Source organism: Cydia fagiglandana, chromosome 17 (assembly GCF_963556715.1).
Source record: "Cydia fagiglandana chromosome 17, ilCydFagi1.1, whole genome shotgun sequence".
Classification (NCBI taxonomy): Eukaryota; Metazoa; Arthropoda; class Insecta; order Lepidoptera; family Tortricidae; genus Cydia; species Cydia fagiglandana.
The window spans coordinates 7373294-7393849 of NC_085948.1; the positions used below are offsets into that span (position 1 = coordinate 7373294).

General features: G+C 38.5%; 2 protein-coding genes across 2 annotated transcripts in view; one reads left to right on the forward strand and one right to left on the reverse strand.

The window, feature by feature from the left end:
* Positions 1–1248: 1248 nt before the first annotated feature.
* Positions 1249–20556, reverse strand: part of LOC134672872 (cuticle protein 1-like) — a 195652-nt gene continuing 176344 nt past the window's right edge. The window contains exons 2-4 of the mRNA XM_063530821.1: positions 2476–2498; positions 1773–2008; positions 1249–1312 (exon numbers count right to left, since the gene is read on the reverse strand). Of these exons, the coding sequence (XP_063386891.1) occupies positions 1249–1312; positions 1773–2008; positions 2476–2490 (315 nt within the window). The 5' untranslated portion in view covers positions 2491–2498. The remainder of the gene's footprint in view (positions 1313–1772; positions 2009–2475; positions 2499–20556) is intronic.
* Positions 2906–4488, forward strand: LOC134672759 (cuticle protein 1-like). Its single transcript, XM_063530701.1, has 3 exons — positions 2906–3022; positions 3684–3940; positions 4399–4488. The coding sequence occupies exons 1-3, from the start codon at positions 2963–2965 to the stop codon at positions 4478–4480; spliced, it is 399 nt and encodes a 132-aa protein (XP_063386771.1). The 5' UTR covers positions 2906–2962; the 3' UTR covers positions 4481–4488.

The window sequence follows — 20556 nt, forward strand, 5'->3', positions numbered from 1 at the left end:
GATGAGCCAATGACATCAGCAGTCGGGCGCTGGCCGCCCCGCCCCGATCTGCATTTAATTACACGTTGCGACTTACATTTATTTAAGTCCGACTCATAAAGGCTATCCATAGGTGAAATACAGCGCAATTCAGGAAAAACAACGAGCAAAATTATCAATTTTATTGACGGCTCGCGATATTGTGGCGAAATTTTTAAAGTTGTAATGTTTTTTGTACGTGACTGAAAGATCAATCTTTACGTAATTATAAATGGAACCAAGGGTTTTGTGCAGTTATTTGGAATATCCGACATCAAATGTTGTCGCTTTTGCGTTTCACTTGAGACAAAAAAGGTCAGACGGAATAAGAATATGTTTTACCCTACTATACAAATAAATTCTTGTGAATTTTGATTATTGGTTTAATTGATATTCTCGTGAAACCCCAAAACGTGCACCAACATAACCTATAACTACGTACCTAATTAATTCGTATACTCAGTGTTGGTATAAAACCCAACGCATGAGCAAATTATGCAAATGAGTCAATTCTTCGGCAATGACATTGATTAAGTTTATTGTAAGATTACAGGTCTTTAGGTGTCTCTTCATTATAATCATTAAGTATATTGATGATAGGTTAGTATTGTTTTTACTGTGATACAATTACAATACAAATATTATTTATAGCTCACCAATATGAAAAAGAACATGATATGTATACAAATTAAGCATACATTAAACTATGGTAGACAACAGGCGGTCTTATCGCTAAAGAGCGATCTCTTCCAGACAAACTGTGATGTAAATAAATATAATCTAAGGATATGCATTTTGAACAACTGAAAAGGAGATTGCCCTTCCATGAATTGAATCTAAGTTACCTACCATATATTATATGGGAAATTGGGTATGCTCTTAGTTACGATGCAAATCTTGTTTTTTTTTTAATTCACCGCGCAAAAACTATAATGATTAATTATGAGGTTATGTTGTGGTATACTAAAATTATTTTTAGCTGGTTTCTTCGAAAGACTTGCGAAAGTTTGCGGACGGTTATGTACGTTATTGTAGATGTAGAATATAAATATTCGTTCTGGCGTACAAGTAAGGGAGGTCAAATAAAGGAAGTAAAGATAAAAGATACAATATTTTTTTACCATTTATTGACAATTTTTTAGAAAATGGTATCCTCAGATCAGAATCACTATGACATACACACAATGGTCTCATTTAATACCATGAAGCAAGTGAAATGTCACAGTAAAATTATGCGCAGTAGGGGTAGTTCGGGCACGAAGCTGGGTCAACGTCGGCGGGGTACTCAAGAGCTCTGCAAAGCAATAATAATATTAACATTCACACTTGAAAATGTATGAAATTGTTCTAAATATGATGTTGGGAAATGTATCAAATGATTTATAAATTCAAAGAAATGGCTAATTGTCTAAACAAAAAAAAACAATAGTAAGCGGCATTCTGGCATAATGCATCTCTTAAAATAAGTTTTGTGCATATGTAGGTATTTAAACTAATTGTTTGGAACTTTTATAACAATTATGAAATTGGCTAAAGATTACAGTCAAAGAACTAGAAGTACTTCTAGTATCTCTAGAAGGGATAAATTGGCTTGTTACCGATGTTATAATATTTATTCTGTCATGTTTTTTCTTTTCTTATATACAATCAAATATTTTACTACTCCTATTATTTAGTGAGTACTACAATTCAGTGAAATGTAAGGTAAAATCTAAGTCTAGTCTATCGCAAGAAAATTCAAATACGTGACTTACTTTTTAGGTATAAAGGCAGGGACAGCAGCAAGAGAACGGGCAACAGGGATTGGTGCCGCGTAAACCATGCGTGCGTACGCGAACGGCATCTCCCACTCAGGAATAGGCATGCCGTCCGGGGTATGGCGCGCCAGGACTTCCGCGTCGCAGTACGGGTAGTTGGGGCATACGGCCGGATGCAGGCCTTTGGGGTACTCGATGGCCGTGGCTACGGCGGCGACGGCGCAGACGAGCAACTGATAAGGTGAGTAAGGTAAGTTAATAGTAATATAATATTGCTCTGCTACTTATGCTTTTACTTTTAATCAGAGGCTTAAAAATGGGCTAGGTACCTGTCATAACATGGGATCACTTAAATGTAGACTAGACATTCGGCGCGATTAGGGAAATGAATTAGAGATTTACTAGATATGAAATAGTAAAGATATGGCCCTTTGCCATTGCCCTGGCTGCATATTGGAGCGGCGTTAATAACACCTTTTGCCGTGGAACGCCACATATCTTTACTATTTCATATTTAGTGAATCTCTTATTCATTATCGAATCGCGCCGATTATATCATTTAATAAATCAATAATAATCGTATCAAATTACAACACAACCAAACATTCGAGATGAAAATAAAAATTTGTTGCAATCAATATCATTGATTTTTAGTACTTTAGGTATACGTTAAACATTTTCATTCTAAAATTAAGCTTACCACTTTAGTGAACATGATGATTGTTATCTCAACGGTTTGTAGGAGACTGATGCCCACACATTCTCTCCAGTGCATTTTATATGATTCAAAATGGTCAAGATCCGGTCTTAATAAAAAAACAATCAAAGTACATTAAGTAAACACATTAACTATACCGTTGTCTATTAGCTACCACAATGTAATTGTTATAATGTTAAGTTAGTGGTTTCAAGTAATCAAAATGTTAATTGCTAGTGACATAAAATTTGAAAAGTCGTTTATGCAATAAAACACTTATAAATATATATTTCTTTTTTTGCAATACTTAATTGTGTGTCGTATAGTATAGACTATCTATATTAATATTAGTTTGGACACGTTAATCGACATTAACAGAATATTTAAGAGCATCATAATTAAGACAATAAACAAAAGCATTAATTACAAGTATCATTAAACCGGCATTGTGAAGTTTGACATTTGACAATAAATAGCAGTGCAAATTTTAATGCAGTATCAGTCTCAGGCCACCGTCGAGAAGATAACTTGCATCATGTTCATTAAAACGGTCAGTAACTTACTAATTATTGAAACACATTTATTACATAAGAGAAGTGTAAGTAAGAGAAGTTGCATGACAGTGGGTTGGTGGTACACAGTAATTATTACAATTTCTGCAAAAAAAAGAACGCAGTACTTCAGCAAAAAATATACATAATAGCTGAAGATGCTGGTTCGAATCTGGCCCTAGCTAGTGGAGGGCTTGGTCCCTTTTTATTTACAATAAGTATGATATATATTTCAGTTGATAATTTTAATAATTCTTCATTTGAAAAGCATATAAAACTTAATAATCATATTAAGTTGCACATGCTTGTCAAATGAAAATATGCAAATCTAAATACGTATTCTAGTAATAATTATGTTAAGTAGCAATGTTTTGTCTTCGTACATTATATTATTTTATGTATACAATAAATATTTCATTTGATTTATTAAGTTTCCTCACTATATCTACTGAGTAGTTAATTAGACTACTTAATTGAAATGGAATCAACCTATCGCTATTGCACAAAATAGAAAAAAAACATCTAGAATAGGCTTGCTATTAGAATTAAAGCATACTAATATTAGATTTAGGCGGTGCAAATTCAAGTACTAATTTCCAAAAATTCAACAAATCATTTTCTTAAAAGCGGAACTTCATTTTTTTTCAATCTTACCAACAGTTGTTCGTCTGCGCCGTCGCCGCCGTAGCCATGGGCATCGAGTACCCGCCCGGCGTTGACCCCGTGCTTTGCCCGAACTACCCGTACTGCGACATGGGATTATTGGCGCGCTTCAAGACCCTGCCCTACCCCATCCCTGACTACGAGATCCCGTTTGCCCGGATGGTGTATGCTGCCCCTTATCCTATTGCTGCCCCTATTCCTGTTCCTGCCCCTATTCCTGTCGCTGCCCCTGTTGCTGCTCCTATTACTGAAGAGTAAGTACCTACAAAATTTAAAGATAAGAAGACGAAAGACATTTGCGGTTATTTATTTAATAGTCACTGTGTTATGTTATGCCTGATGGTGTTATACCAATGTCATGCTTTGCATCATGCATTCTGATACATATTTTTACTTTTTTTCGGTTATAGAACTTATGGACGTTTATCTAAATCTATGTACTTAATATGATATACGGCCTCCTAGCCTGGTCGATTGTGACCCTGTCTACGAAGCAGGATCGAAGTCCCAGGTTCGAATCCTGGTAAGAGCATTAATTTGTGTGTTTATCATAAATATTTACTTCTCGAATTATGGATATTTTTTTATATTTAGTAGATTTTACATAGGTATATCTATATTTTATTTAATAGTACGTCTAGTGACTGAACATATTCCCTACGATAAATACATAAACAGGTGTTCCGATTATCACACGTAATTATTTTCACAGACCCGCAACCCTGCCCACCGCTCCGCTGTACCCAGCCGACGTCGACCCCGCTTCGTGCCCGAACTATCCATACTGCGCGTAATTCTACTATGACATGTGACATCGCGGTACCATACAGAACTTTTTTTAATGTACAAGAACCAAATTGTGAGACTACGGCACGGTTTTTGCCATGTTGTAATTGACTCCATATAATAAGTCGGTAAAAAAAATCTAATGGAATATCGTGCCAATATTTGAAAATAAAAAATAATAATAAAACGAAGCTTATGTGATTTACTATACTGAATATATTCTGTAAAAACCATTGTTACGAATGTCTAGATATTGGAGCTGTGTTACAAGATTTTCCAAGTCGCCAACCAATCAACTAGGTTGACAAAAAAAATGTCATGAATTACTTAAATGGCCAATAATAAAGTACTTACCTGTAGGTTGTAACCTAATGAACAGTCCAGGCTCCTTCCCTCCCGATAGATAACCTATGTAAAAGATACTAGCATGGCAAGCTCAGTCATATCACATTACGCATCTCAAATGTAGGCCTCATATCGCCGATAAAGTACAAAAGCGCCTACCGACAAAGTAGGAGCTCTAACCGTGCCGTTCACAGGGCCTACCGCGAACCACGTTCGACGTGTTGCCTCCCAGTCACACTTACGTACGAATATACAAGTTCGACAGAGAAGCAACACGTCGAACTTGGTTCGCGGTAGGTCGTTCACGTTCTAAAATATATCCGAGATAAATATTTTACGACATTCTCACTTTCAAATGTATCGTCGTACGTCAACGGGGTTTATTCGTATATTGTGGTTTCGGACCACCTACTATTTTATTAAGTAACTGTGTTTTTAAAGTCTCGTTGAAAGATTTTAATGTTTAATTTATGTTTTAGAATACTAACTACCTCAGGGGCTTTGATTGCAATTATTTTGTCTGTTTAAACCCAAAATTCACCTAATAATAAGATAAGGGGATAAGTTCGCCTTTGTACACATTTTGTACACATTTCGCCGTGTGCCTGCTATACTGCCACAATTCTAAATTTTTGATTTTCTGGATTATTGCAGATTCGTATTCAAAATTGTTCAATTTACGACCTTATTTCGAGAGCCATAGCAAAAATGGTCTTTAAGAGCCTTTTTCTCACAAGCGGCCGTATTTTTTTATTAAAAAAATTATAACATTTATAATATTTCCTGTTTGATAACTTCAGATAAGAGTTCTATCTTGTTTCATACTTTTAGAGCGCGATTTGCAGTAGTCGGGTTTTAGTTTTTGAACTTATTTTTTATTTAATTAATTTTGGGGTCATGACTTCGTTACTAACTACCCATTCGAAGTCACTTTATATTACTTTTTCGAGGGCATCCCCAGTACAGAAATACACGCAGAGCGCCACATATATCGGGCTGCGCTATCCTTTGGCATGGAGGCGCTTTCGGCGCCCAGCTTTGGAACGTGTACAGTGCGCCTCCTACGTCGGGCTACGCCCGACTCTATTACTATGAGGGCGCCGAAGGCGCCCGGCTTTGGAACGCGTAGAGCGTGTCTTGTACGTCGGGCTACGCCTGACTCTTTTAGTATAAGGGCACCAAAGACGCTCGGCTTTGGAACGCGTAGAGCGAGCTTCGTACGTCGGGCTACGCCCGACTCTTTTAGTATGAGGGCGCCTTCGGCGCCCGGCTTTGAAACGCGTACAGCGAGCTTCGTACGTCGGGCTACGCCCGACTCTTTTAGTATAAGAGCGCCCAAGGCGCCCGGCTTTGAACGCATACAGTGCGCCTCGTACGACGACGGGCTACACTCGACGCGTTGAGTATGAGGGCGCCGAAGGCGCCCGGCTTTGGAACACGTACAGCGTGCCCGCACGTCTTTTGTACGGCTGTTTCATGCATTTGCCCGGATTTGGTAAGCGTCCAGCGTGTCACGTATGTCGACACTTTTAGTATGAGAAAGTCGAAGTCGCCTGGCTTTGGACTGCTTGCAGCGCGCCACGTACGTCAGGCTACGCCCGACTCCTCTAGTATGAGGGCGCCGAAGGCGCCCGGCTTTGGAACGCGTACAGCGAGCTTCCTACGTCTCTTGTACGGCTGTTTCATACATTTTGGCTAATCTGGACTTCTATACCTATTCACGTTATATAAATATTGCAGGTCATTAAAAAAAACACTATGTTTATAGCGGCCAAACAAATTTATTTTGCAAATACCTGCCGTAGTCGGGTAATACGCGGATAGAATCCAGAGCGCTTGTAGATTCGTAGTTCGAATTACCTACCCGATAAATTTATGTTTCATCGGGTGCATGCAAGCAAAGCCGGTCGCAAAAGCTAACAATATTTATATATTTGAAATGTGTTAACTGAGTATGTGTACAGTGCGCCTCCTACGTCGGGCTACGCCCGACTCTATTACTATGAGGGCGCCGAAGGCGCCCGGCTTTGGAACGCGTAGAGCGTGTCTTGTACGTCGGGCTACGCCTGACTCTTTTAGTATAAGGGCACCAAAGACGCTCGGCTTTGGAACGCGTAGAGCGAGCTTCGTACGTCGGGCTACGCCCGACTCTTTTAGTATGAGGGCGCCTTCGGCGCCCGGCTTTGAAACGCGTACAGCGAGCTTCGTACGTCGGGCTACGCCCGACTCTTTTAGTATAAGAGCGCCCAAGGCGCCCGGCTTTGAACGCATACAGTGCGCCTCGTACGACGACGGGCTACACTCGACGCGTTGAGTATGAGGGCGCCGAAGGCGCCCGGCTTTGGAACACGTACAGCGTGCCCGCACGTCTTTTGTACGGCTGTTTCATGCATTTGCCCGGATTTGGTAAGCGTCCAGCGTGTCACGTATGTCGACACTTTTAGTATGAGAAAGTCGAAGTCGCCTGGCTTTGGACTGCTTGCAGCGCGCCACGTACGTCAGGCTACGCCCGACTCCTCTAGTATGAGGGCGCCGAAGGCGCCCGGCTTTGGAACGCGTACAGCGAGCTTCCTACGTCTCTTGTACGGCTGTTTCATACATTTTGGCTAATCTGGACTTCTATACCTATTCACGTTATATAAATATTGCAGGTCATTAAAAAAAACACTATGTTTATAGCGGCCAAACAAATTTATTTTGCAAATACCTGCCGTAGTCGGGTAATACGCGGATAGAATCCAGAGCGCTTGTAGATTCGTAGTTCGAATTACCTACCCGATAAATTTATGTTTCATCGGGTGCATGCAAGCAAAGCCGGTCGCAAAAGCTAACAATATTTATATATTTGAAATGTGCTAACTGAGCTCTTTCAAATGATATACATCACGTAATCATTACTTATTTTTATTTTTTTCGTTCGTGACTTTATGACCTCTAGAGGACGCCTTGTTCATTTTTTGTGACTTCATATAGCCTATAACCAGCGGACGATTAAGATAATTCGAATGACATATCGTTTGTCAAATTATAATGTGTACTTTAGAAGTTATGAGGGAACAAATGAACATACATACATACATACATACCCACATATATACCGGTCAAAATCATAACCCTCCTTTTGCGTTGCCGTAGTCGGGTAAAAATAAAGGGATTTTAACTATTTTGGTGTTTTTATTTATATTTGCATGGTAACCTTTATCCAATAATTTTGTATTTTAAATTTGGCCGCATCTCAAAATCTTTAAAAAACGTTTCTGCAATACGACCACAACTCTAAATACCTGTCTTTCGGGCCTTGTGTCTTAAAAAATATACATTTCTTTTAAAAAGTGGCGTGGTCATAAGGAAGGTTATATCATTCCGAGTAAAAAAAGCTAAATTTTAAATTCATAGACCTAAAACTAAAGGAGTAAGATCCTATTAAACACCCTGAACTATACTCTCAAAACTTTGAGACGCGATTTCTCGAAAAAACGGTTTTTTGAGATGTGGCAGTGTAGCAGGCACACGGCGATTTATTGTATTCTCTCTGTGTTATGTACTTGTTTTGTGCAATAAAGTGTTTACTACTACTACTACTACTAATTCAATAGCTAATTGGTATAACTAATTTTATTACTCTTAGGTAAGGAAATTACGCTGTGTTTACCTACTTTTTAGTCATTTATAAGTTTTGGTTGTCAAACGATGAAATTGTTTTTCGCATTAGATACGCTTGCTCTGGGTTTTTGGGTCAAAAAAGCGGTCCTTAAATACTGTAAAAAACTATCGATTACAATTATCTCAACCCATTTCTATCACGGTATTTTTTATATCTTGATAATTTTAAGGTACGCTTTCAAAACAGCGGCAGGAACAAAGAAGTCCTGAAAACTACGAAAGTACTCGTAAACAGTGCCGTGTGCCTTTAAAATGTATTAAACTCGGCACGTCTCAAACGTGTGCCGTAGCCTCGATTTCGCCGATTTGCTCGTAAACCCGCAAGGCGTATAGAAGGGCCTATAAAATTCAATTGTCACCCGTGAAACCGGCTAATGTACGAACTTCTCTTCTTTTAACATAAATTGTGACGATAGCCGGCTGACTTGTAACTAAATACGAGCAGTACACTCTAACTTTAAGAGCCCATCAACGTGCACACTAGCGCAACTGCTAATTAATCGTGATTATTCAAATTTAATCCTAGGACAGTGTATAAGACTGCAATAAGACCGACAATACTATATGGCACTGAAACATGGGCTGCGAAAAACACACACACACACACACACACACACACACAGAAGCTCCACACCGCCGAAATGCGAATGCTGAGATGGTCGAGTGGTGTCACGTTAACCCTTAATCAAACGGAACACTTTTTATGAGATTTCTGAAAACTAAGAATGGTTTTTAGGCAATTTGGGTGCGTAGATTACGAAAAAATATATAAAAAGAATTTTAGTGGGGGGGAAAGGGGGGTTTGCGGTGGGAAATTATTTCCCGTTACCTGGAGAAAATGCTGGTGACAGAAAAAAAAGAGGGATATCGAAGAGGAAGAAGTCCTATGCGATGGACTGATCAAATCAGTGACAACTCCGGCAAGAAAGTTGACGAGGCCATTCACACTGCCGAAGACCGAAACACGTGGAAAGCAATCGTTCGAAAAGTAATTTATAGAGGTCACGACCCTCAGCTATGAGGAGGATTCAAACATCTGTCTGTAGCCACTGGTAACTCTGAGTGGTCTGTACATGCTCCTAACTACACCGCGATGTCAGCTCAATTTATTACCTTATACGAACGCTCATAAGTTAATTCATTGTTAAGATAAGTCGCAGTTCCACTAGCTAAAAGTACATCCGTTCCACACCAATTTTGGTGAGCCATAAGCCGCGCGTGGCGCTGTCGCCACCTAGCGGCCATATCTGTCCTGATCGCAACAGACGCGTTTTGTTAGAGAGTGAGTCTTCTGTACCCAGTACTATTATTTATTCTGTGTCTGTATCCTCCATGTAAAGTATGCACACGAAAAAATCTGGTCGTGTACGATATGGTAAATCTTTGAAATGAATGAGGATTTTCAAGCACCACCTAGGGAGTCTTTTGCGGAGTGACAATCGTCTAGAGTCCGAAGTTTCCTCTAGGGTTGCCAAAGCTGCTGCGGCCTTTGGTGGATTGAACCAACGAGTTTGGAAATCGCACGATCTTAGCCTTCACACAAAGCTCGCCGTTTATAGAGCAATTATTCTGCCTTTGCTGCTCTATGCCTCGGAGACATGGTGTCTGTACAAAGGTGACATAAGACGTCTAGACACATTTCATCTACGATGTCTCCGAGCAATATTACGGGTGAGGTGGCAGGATCGTGTTCCAAACTCGGAGGTTTTACGTCGAACGGGCATGCCAGGTATGGAGTGTCTGCTCATGAAAGGCCAACTGCGTTGGTGTGGGCACCTTGTGCGCATGGTCCCATCGAGACTGCCTAAGGCAGTGTTTTACTCTGAGCTAGCCTCAGGTAAACGCAAGGCTGGCGGGCAGTACCTGCGCTACAAGGATGTCGTAAAACGCCACTTGTCAGCCACCGGCATATCATGTGAGACGTGGGAGGAGCTTGCAACACGGAGATCGGACTGGCGAACTGCTGTCAATACGGGTCTAGATAACTTTGAACGCACTCGGCTTGAAGATCTTGATGCCAAACGCCAGCTCCGAAAAACTCGGCCCAAGCCCTCCTACAACTATACATACAACGCATCTGGACAGCTCTACTGTGTTTTGTGCTTCCGGACTTTCAAAACCAAATTTGGATTTGCAAGTCACGTGCGCGCCCATGCGCGCAATAGTTAAGTAAACCCCTTTTGAATAGCAGGTAATACTCATACTTAAATTAATATATACAAAAAAACTTGTCAGGATGTCGCCGTCGACGGATACGTCTGGGAGGACATCATATTTCACGCATAAGGTCATTTTCCGAGTCAAAGAAAATGCCTCGCATATTTGTTTATATTCTAAATACATTCATGTAGTATAATGTAACTGTCCATTACGAAAATACAAGCCCAATCTAATGGTAAATAAGTGACTCTAAAGCACACTAGCATGTAGAAAATTAACTTACTAAATAACGGGGTGCTTAAAATCGGCGCAAGAGAAGAGAATTGAGCGTTTGCTTTTATCATCTTTTATTCACTTTGTTTCTTAAGTTACGGTTTTAAGTAATAATTTTATAAAGATTCAAATAAAAATACATTGAAAATACCTATACGAAAATAATAAAAATGGTCTTCCACTGCCGCCTTCAATGCTTCATCGTCAGAAAATTTATTTCCACGCAGATCCTTTTTAAGATTGGGGAACAAAAAGAAGTCGCTGGGGACTAAGTCCGGACTATACGGTGGGTGAGTAACAATTTCAAACCCACATTCAACAATAGCTGCCTTGGCAATATGAGCAGTATGGACGGGGGCGTTGTCATGCAGAAGCAGAACACCTTTGGTTAACTTACCTCGCCTTTTTTCTTTGATTGCATCCTTTAATTGACGTAGAATATTAGCGTAGTACTGTCCTGTGATATTTACACCTTTTTCTTTATAATCGATTAGTAATACTCCTTCACAATCCCAAAATATCGTAGTCATGATCTTGCCAGCTGAAGGGATGTTCTTGGGATGAGCTGAACCCTTAATGTGCTACTGCATGGACTCTTGTTTACTCTCTGGGTCATAATAATGAACCCAGGTTTAATCTCCAGTAACTATTCTTTGCAGCACCCCATAATGATTTTCACCGCACAGGTCAATAAAATCGGAACAACACATGGTCATGTATAATATCATGTACGGTACCAAAAGAGATAGATTGGTTACTTGAGCTATGGATTTTACCTTCACTCGACCATCTTCCAATAAAGAAGGAGCAGACTCACGGTAAACACAATCCATTTCCTCTTTTATGGTTTTTTGCTTAATACCCTGTTTTGTCAAGAATTTTATGACGCATCGATGTTCTAATTTAGTTAACATTCCAAATTTTATATTAAAGGAAAAAATGGAAAAATTTACGCTTCCGGCAGTACTTGAACCCGCATCCTCCACAATTCGTGTGTTGCTCTTAACCAATTGAGCTACGGAAGGCTGCCGGCAGCGTAAATTTTTTCCATTTTTTCCTTTAATATAAAATTTGGAATATCGCTCGCAGACGTATCTGCTTGTTAAAAAATTGATTTAGTTAACATTGTCAATTTGCACATGATGTTCATGTTTGTTTAGCAATTGCAGAAAAACAAAAGAACATCTCGGTTCGAATTATACTTTTTTTTAATGACACTGAATAAACCTTAGCGGCCAGTAATGAAAGAAATTCTAGAAGAGGTTGTAAGATATCAATACCCAGAATATTAAGAACGCCCCTTAGTAGTGCGCCACCAGCAGATTCAATTATCTGAATCATGTCTTGCATCTTGCATGTTCTTTTCGATCGTAAGCAATTCTGCAAGCGCTATATGGTCACTCAACGCATGTCTACCGGAACCTATGTATGGGTGCTTTCAAAGGCGTCTCGTGTGTGATAGACCCCGCTGCCTCTTGTAACATATACGCACTGATACCTACTTTAGCAACCGAATGGCTTCCGCAATCGCTATCGTCACACGTCGCGTCGCATGTTTTACGACGCGATAGAAAGCATAATAAAAGTAGTAGAGTGTGGGTGTCCCGACATCGTCTTTGTTTTATGTTAATATCTTTTTTATTAAGGCCCCCGCTATTCTATGGGCATCTTTTAGTTTTGTTTATCTATAGTAGTAGTTGTGCTTTCTTATCAAGTATATTGAGTGTTAGGTCATCTTTCGTATGTATAATTAAAATTCATTATTCCTATTTGTAGACAATAAAAAGACTCACAAAGTATTTAGATAGCAAGAATTCCATTATCATTTTCTGTACTGTGTAACCGTGTAACCTAACGTTTATATCCGAAAATAAATATTACTTAGAATAATTCCAAAACTGTGTAGGTATCTGTAAGAAGTAAATATATATAGAGTGAAGTACGAATTAATAAAAAAACAAATTCCAATATAGCAGCTGATTCCCAAGGTCCAATATGAAAATGGTCTGATCCTGAAACTGGAATCTCTAACTAATTCATAAAATTACCAAATATAAATAATCAATAAATATTATAGGACGTTATTATACAAATTGACTAAGTCCCACAGCAAAGCTCAATAAGGCTTGTGTTGTGGGTACTTCGACAACGATATACAGGATGATTTCTGGGTCGTGATCCAGAACTACTTTTTCTGACTCTGTAAATGATCCACATTATCACATGGTAGTATTTGATTAAAACATAACTACTATAATTATTCTTATTTTTCAAGTAAAATTAATGTTATACTAAGTAATTATGGTCAGCCTATGACTTTTGACATACCTACGCTGTATGGAAAGCGACAAGACGTCACATTGAGTAGGGTCACCAAGTTGTATGCAAAAATGTTTTTTCCTACTTGTCATCTGGAAAATAATCATCATTATTCTTGATAAACAATAATTGCAATAATTAACAACATCATCAGGCTCATCTTTGGATTCTGTATGATGTCTGGCTCTCTTGCTCCACGACCCCGAAATCAACCTGTATATAGTATATATGTTGCAGTCAAAAGTGTGAACTGGTCAAAAGAACTTTTAACCGACAAAAACAGGCAAAACTGCTTTTGACTGAGCATGTTGCTCAAAAGTAGTTTTTCATTCATCATCATTCATCACACAAATAAATGCCCTTACCGGGATTCGAACCCAGGACCATCGGCTTCACAGGGTACCCATTAGGCCAGACCAGTCGTCATAATATAATTTCATAAAGAGGGCCCACTGATTAACAGTCCGCCGGACGGTATCGGCCTGTCAGTTGTTCGGAACTGTCAAAATTGTCAGGCCAGACAGGCCGATACCGTCCAGCGGACTGTTAATCAGTGCGAGTGTAGGTATTTAAGTACAATCGTAATCGATAATCCAGGCGCCTCATCCGTTCAATAAACACGAATAAAAAATAAAAACCGAACAAAAGGCTCTGAATATCTCAAAGAAGGCAGCTCAATCGTTATACGGAGTGTGTTATTTATTAGTTTAGATTATCGCAACAAATCACGGGCGTCCCGGATTCATTTTGTGTAACCCGAGAACACCCCTTATATTTGATGAGTGAACAAATAAATATATTTCCAGTATCCTGTTTATCAGGCTTGGGGTGTTAATAAAAATGTAGGGGAGGATGGGGTAAATTGGTTACGAGAAAGTTTTTAATTAAATATGTTGTTGAAATTGTGAAAATATTTGAAAGCTTAAGCATTTCACTATGGATAAAATTACATGGTCGGATTTTAAACTATTTAATATTTATTACTTCATCAAATATTCACCTTATCAATCACAAATTACACTATTAGTATTTTCTAAGAAAACGGCCCAAATCCTCTAAATAAATCCTGTTACCACCAAAATCTGAGAAGACCATCGACAACATAGACCATTAATTTGTAATTAAGAGTTACTCGAACCCGCTGCTAAAAAGCCGCTCTCGTACAATAGAAGTTATGTCTGGTACTAAGTTTTCATTGCAAAACATTGTAATACAAAGAAAATAGAGCGAGTAGAAGTTTTGTATGTAAAATGCCTACCTACTCCCTCTATTTTTTTTGTATTAGAATTTTTAGCAACGAAAACAAGTACTAGATAGAGATACCTATAATAATATATATGTATTATGTTACTTGAATGTCCACTTCCATCTAATTTCTTGTTATTTCAGAAAATTCTAAATTATCATCATCATCTTCCTCTCGGTCTCCCGGCATTTTGCCATGGCCTGGGGTCCGCTTGGCAACTAATCGCAGGTATTGGCGTGGGCACTAGTTTTTACGAAAGCGACTGTGCCATCTGACCTTCCAATCCAAAAGTATACTAGGTTTATTGGGATTAGTCCGGTTTCCACACGATGTTTTCCTTCACCGAAAAGCGACTGGTAATGATATTTCGTACATAAGTTTCGAAAAACTCATTAGTATGAGCCGGGGTTTGAACCCGCGACCTCCGGATTGCAAGTCGCACGCTCTTACCGCTAGGCTGCCTGCGCTTTTAATTGCATGCTATTTCAGAATGTCGTTTTTAAATGAGTGTGACTCTTAACATCTTATTCCTCACACCGTCTCTCCCCCTCCTCCCCAACCGGTGTGAATGGGCCCGTGGCCAGGGTGGCCGGTGTCCGTCGTCCTATCGTTCCCAATAAATTAGGAGCCACTAATACAAGCCATGCCCTTACAGAAGACTGGTCGTGTCAACTCGCCACTAATGTACAGCCTTGATAACACATTCAAAACCACTCATGTGCACAAGACCAGTCTAAAAAGAGCTCCAAGGACTTTGCAAAGTCTATTAACCATTCTAAAGATGATGAGGTCGAAAGTATTTGGTCAGTTGTGAAGAACGTAAGTGATATTGAATCGCAAGGAAATGTTACCTCTTTTATATCATTAGTTTAGTATACCCTGTCGCTTGGCTCGTTTGTGTAATGTAAATTCCTGCGTGCTTTATTGTTGACGATGACTCGGTATTTAATTGATTTAGTATACAGATTTATGGTCATTATAAATGTAATTCTGTTTATGGTATGGGTGCGTATTCGCATGGATTTTTGCAGGGTGAGTGTGGAGTTTTGGTTTTCAATGCTCGCAATGTTTTGTAGTTGTCAAGTAGTGCGAAAAAGTTACTCTGATATCTAATTATGTACATAACTATTAATTTTATTTCAGTTTCAATATAGTGATTCTGTTTCTCTTCGCTAATAAGACAATGATGAATTATACTTTCTACCATTGCTTAACGACTCTTTGTTCAGAATATCAACACAATTTGCTATGTTTACCTACATTCATGTGATGTATGATATAGTTACATATTATCTACGTACCATTGTAGGTATTTACCTTAACAAAAGTATCTATCCATACAAAAATATATGAGGTGTTCTGTATTTGAATCACGAATTGATACTGATAAAAACGTAGTACTATTCACACTTCGTTGGTTATTAATTGATAAGTTTAATTAATATACCTTTAATGTTAGTATGCGAGTAATTTCTTCATAGAATACGGCAGGCGGGCAACGGAGCGTGCGCATCTCGCGATTTGTCGCTATCACAGGGTGCGCGGGAGTGGATCGGTTTAATCGAAATGGAACCATCTTGAAGGTTGAATAAGAAACCTCGCAATAGATCGCTTTTAACTTTTACTACTTTTACACATTAAATGTGGCAGTATCACTTGTCAAACGAGACTTAATCTAACATAAATCATTTTATGTAGGTAGGTAATAAAAGCTCCTATCTACCTATATCTCCGCCAGTTTCCGTTGCAAGAAATAAAATAAATCCAAATATAACACAAATATATATTTTAATGTTTTGCCATATTTGCACATAAGTTACTCGGATTATGATAGAGCGAATTGGACTTTAAACATTTAAGGTTAAAGTTTACCATACCAATTTTATTAAACCAGTAAGAACACTAAATAAAGTTAAACAAAACAAAATCAAGCCAACGATATTTGGTTAATTATTGCATTAAGTAATCCTTTATTCAAACAAAAAGTGATGTCGTATAATCTCTTGCCAAGCCTCGCCGTTGCGGACAAGCGAAGAAGGCTTAAACTTATGAAGTACTCGACTATAATCGACTCGACGTATCGATGTTCGCTCAATAATCGAAACATGCACGTCACTATGCAATGTATCGGAATAAAATACGTGGGACTGACGCTTTGCGCACAGCTTTGTTATTTTTTAATTATTATTAAGCGCTGTTAGGGCTTGGAGACTAGACACTTATTGTTAACACCAGGTGAGGTTTTTTCACTCCATCAGCCTAAGCCGAAAAGTAAGCAGAAAGATAGTTTTAACTTGCTGCTTCTGTGCTACGACCTTCTACTGAAACTAACTTTAACCTGAAATATTGTTCGCACATGAAAATGTATTGAAAGATATTTATGCTAAACAAGTTACTGCCAAAGAAAATGATTGCAATTTTATTGCTGACTGTACTTCTTCTCATTTGCATATCTATTAAGAACTTCTCGAGACCTTTCTAATGAACCCAAACTCGGTATGTTTGTGCTTTTCCATCGAAGAGTTCCGTCCGACTGCATCATCAGTTCAACTCCATGTTAGCATATTATTGCATTATCATCGGAATTACGGATGTACACGAAACTTCAACTGTATTAGACACCGGGAAGAAGTTCAAATTTAAGTTACTGGAAGCACTCATATAATTAGGTATACAAAGATAGTTTGGGTATATTTATGGGGTCAAGCTAAATAAAAGTGTGTAAAATAGAGATAATTTTGATTTGTCTGACCATAGTCTAAGAGATGAATGGATATGTAGTTATAACACACTAAACATTTCGGTATCGCAAAAAAAAATGAACAATTCCGCAAACCTTCGTTAAGTTCCGTTGCAGGGGGTCCCTTCATGTAAATTTCAGTCTGAAATAGTACCTAGTATACAGATAATTAATGAAAAAGTATTTACCAAATTTCTTGTGTCATAAATTATGTTAATTTTAATCTAATCTTTTTTCCATAAAAGGTACCCAGAATCCAGTGGTCTTATTAAAAATATTGGAGAACTAATGATTAGTTACACACTAATCTCGAAACCTAATTGCTAACTGCAAACTAATACTTTTATGAGTCTTCAAAATTAAATGATTATGCCCACTGGTAGTTAGGAGCAGTAATCATAGGGTCCAGTACGAAACTGCGAAATACAATGTTTAGCTGATTGGGTTCTTGTTAATTATTGATGGCAAAAAATGAGTTTGTGTTTAATATGTGGCTATACAATGTTAAAATTGACATACATTTTAGGGAATCCGTTTGATAGTTAGGTACCAATGTAGTTACGAGTACTTATTCCAAGATAATTTTGGACCATAGTTTCCCAACTATGCCTCAAAGCTCTCGCTTTTGACTATATGGTTGATTGTTTTTGCAGTATTTATATTAAAAGAATCCTATGGCTTTTCTTGAATCGTTGTGGCATGGTATGGTTTACAACTATTTACGGATGACTCACGTTAGACCGGACCGGGGCCGTTTTCTATGGAAAGCACCACGTGATCACCGATCAACCGTCATAGGATATGACATGTCGGATGTCTCGGCCCGGGCACGGCCCGGTCTAGCGTGAATCGTCCTTTATTGGTCCTGAACGTGTCAGTGTTTTATATACCAAGAAGTTGCAACAAATTGCTACTCAATATGAACCAACTCAAGCAAAGAGTTAGTCAAGGAAAATATCACATGTTCAAAGTCGAATGTGCCCGGTTCAGTCTTAAAGTCTAACGAGCTATTGCTGGTATCTCACTTTATGAGAGTGTGAACTTCGCAGATTGTGTTACATGCCCTTGTTAGAAATGTTTCTTTGTAATTGTAACTTTGTCTGTAGTGACCATGTAAGTGTATCTACACGTGAATTGTGTGTATAATATTTCTACCGAGCGATCACCTTTTATGACATAGTCTACCAAGTCCTGCTGGCCGAGAGTCGAACAATTTAAACCCTGACAATATATTTTTCGAGGAAGAAATAAAGCATGTAGAAATTTATTTATTTAAATAATCATAATAGTACAAATTACATACGACTAAGGCTTACAAATAAAAATTAAAAGTATAAATTTAAAAATACAAAGCGCTCTCTGCCGTTCCCGGTGAAAAGGTGCCCATGATGCTTGCAGCATTTCCTCGCTGGATCGCCCCGGACAGCCTTTGCACAAGGAACGACTCGGAGCGGGGGCCCTCATGTAGAAATTAAAAAGTTGTTAATCAAAGTTCTTAGTTAATCAAAGCACAACAGGCGGGCAATTAGTAGGTAAGTAAGTAACCTATGTAATTCAACAAGTACCTACTAATAAGCATTCCTAACATTAATTTATACTTAAATGAAGCATAAATCTTGATGAAACTTTTCTCGAAATACAAAAAGGGCTAGTGCACTTTTAACATACGTTTACTAACTGCCAAAACTATACCCCAGGTCAAAATTCGCTAACCTACCCGCTACTTACTTACTTACTCTTCCAGAGTAGGTGCTATTGCCTCATGATTCACTTAACCAAAGAAGAAACACAATGAAATAAAAATTATTTAACAAAAATTTGTTAGAGTCTTTCAAATAATTCTAAACTTTTTCCAAAGCGGTCGATACACTTATCGCTACGATTACAGATCTATCAGCCATTTAAAAGCTTTAATTACGATTTTATGGAACGCTTCATAATCTCCACCGCACTACGCAAAATAGCGCCATTGTGTAACTGTCAAAACGTTATGGCCTCTCGGCCTCTCGGGCCGGCCTGTAATTATAACTACTTAGCCCGGCGATGGCCCATCAATCAGGAACAATTGTTGTATTGATTTATAGGCGATCCGATTATGTGGGCCGTGGGAAATTGGGTGCAGCGAGTACTTTTGTTTATGAAATGTATGTACAGGCTTTAATTTCTCTGCACCGAGGTTAGCTTGGTGATGGTAATAAAAGGTGGTGTTACTAGTGCTCGACATGCTAATGCCCAATAGATGACACCCTGCTGTCACCTCTATTGATAATGACTTAAGTTTCAAGATGACATATACTGGGACCGCGTCGAGCACCAGTACCACCACCTTACAAGCTTTAATGTCTCTGCACCGAGCTTAACTTGATGATAATACCCTGAATATGGTACGGTGATGGTAATATGCTTGTACAAGAAATATGATGTAGCGCGTCAGCATAATATCTGAAAACAAAACAATAATTTCCAGAGAAATCCATAGACATAGTGATTATTGAGGTTCCGTACCTTAAGGACATACGGAACCCTATTTCTACCTAAGATTCCTACAAATTACAAAATAAAATTATGGGGGGTTCCCAACACAATGAAACGTAAGTACCTATTTATTGGTTTAGACTTACTTGCCTATTTAATCAAAACCAGCAATTTCGAATTTTTATTTTAAGCTTCTGGTACGAAGTACTTGTCCACTTATATCCACCATGAAACAACATTTTACAGAAAAAACAACGGATTGCACTCCGGGAGTGCCGGCAGAAGTGAAAACTCAATGACATTGTAACAGTTTTTCGATTAGGTCACGTGTCCGTCTTACGTGTTGCATCTTACGCTCTGGCGATTTTAACATTTTTTCCCCATCACAAAAAGTGCACAGCGACGCTAAAGAAGTTTTCGCTTCAAAAAATCATATGCAGTAAGTACAATGTTTGCAATCGACCACATGAAATATCAGGGGTCAAAGCACAATAGCGGTCGACAATCTCCGGAGACCTTTGTTAATGCACTGTCTAAGCATTGATAGCCCAAACTAATAATTAACTGTGATTAAACGCCGATACAGATTTTAGACTGAGAGCCAACTAAAATTCTGAGCAGTTGGTTTGGTATAAATAAAATTCGGATGTAAAAATCGCATATCGAGCTAAGGTTATAGTTTAAGGTTTACTTTCAGTAACACTTTAATATGTTTATAAGTACAGATTAAGAATAGAGATGCGCTAGTTTAGAATAAACAAAGTTTTATTCGTTAGGTATAGATTCTTTTTAACTTCGTCATTTGAGCAGTAATTCTGAGATTTATTTTTAATATGTACAACTTACATATATTTTGCAACATT

What these genes read in the sequence shown, in the direction of transcription:
- LOC134672759 (XM_063530701.1), top strand. Translation starts at nt 2,963, where the DNA reads ATGCAGTATCAGTCTCAGGCCACCGTCGAGAAGATAACTTGCATCATG. An exon ending in GCATCATGTTCATTAAAACG is followed by an intron (nt 3,023 to 3,683) that starts GTCAGTAACTTA and finishes TCTTACCAACAG; the next exon opens with TTGTTCGTCTGCGCCGTCGC. An exon ending in GCTGCTCCTATTACTGAAGA is followed by an intron (nt 3,941 to 4,398) that starts GTAAGTACCTAC and finishes TTATTTTCACAG; the next exon opens with ACCCGCAACCCTGCCCACCG.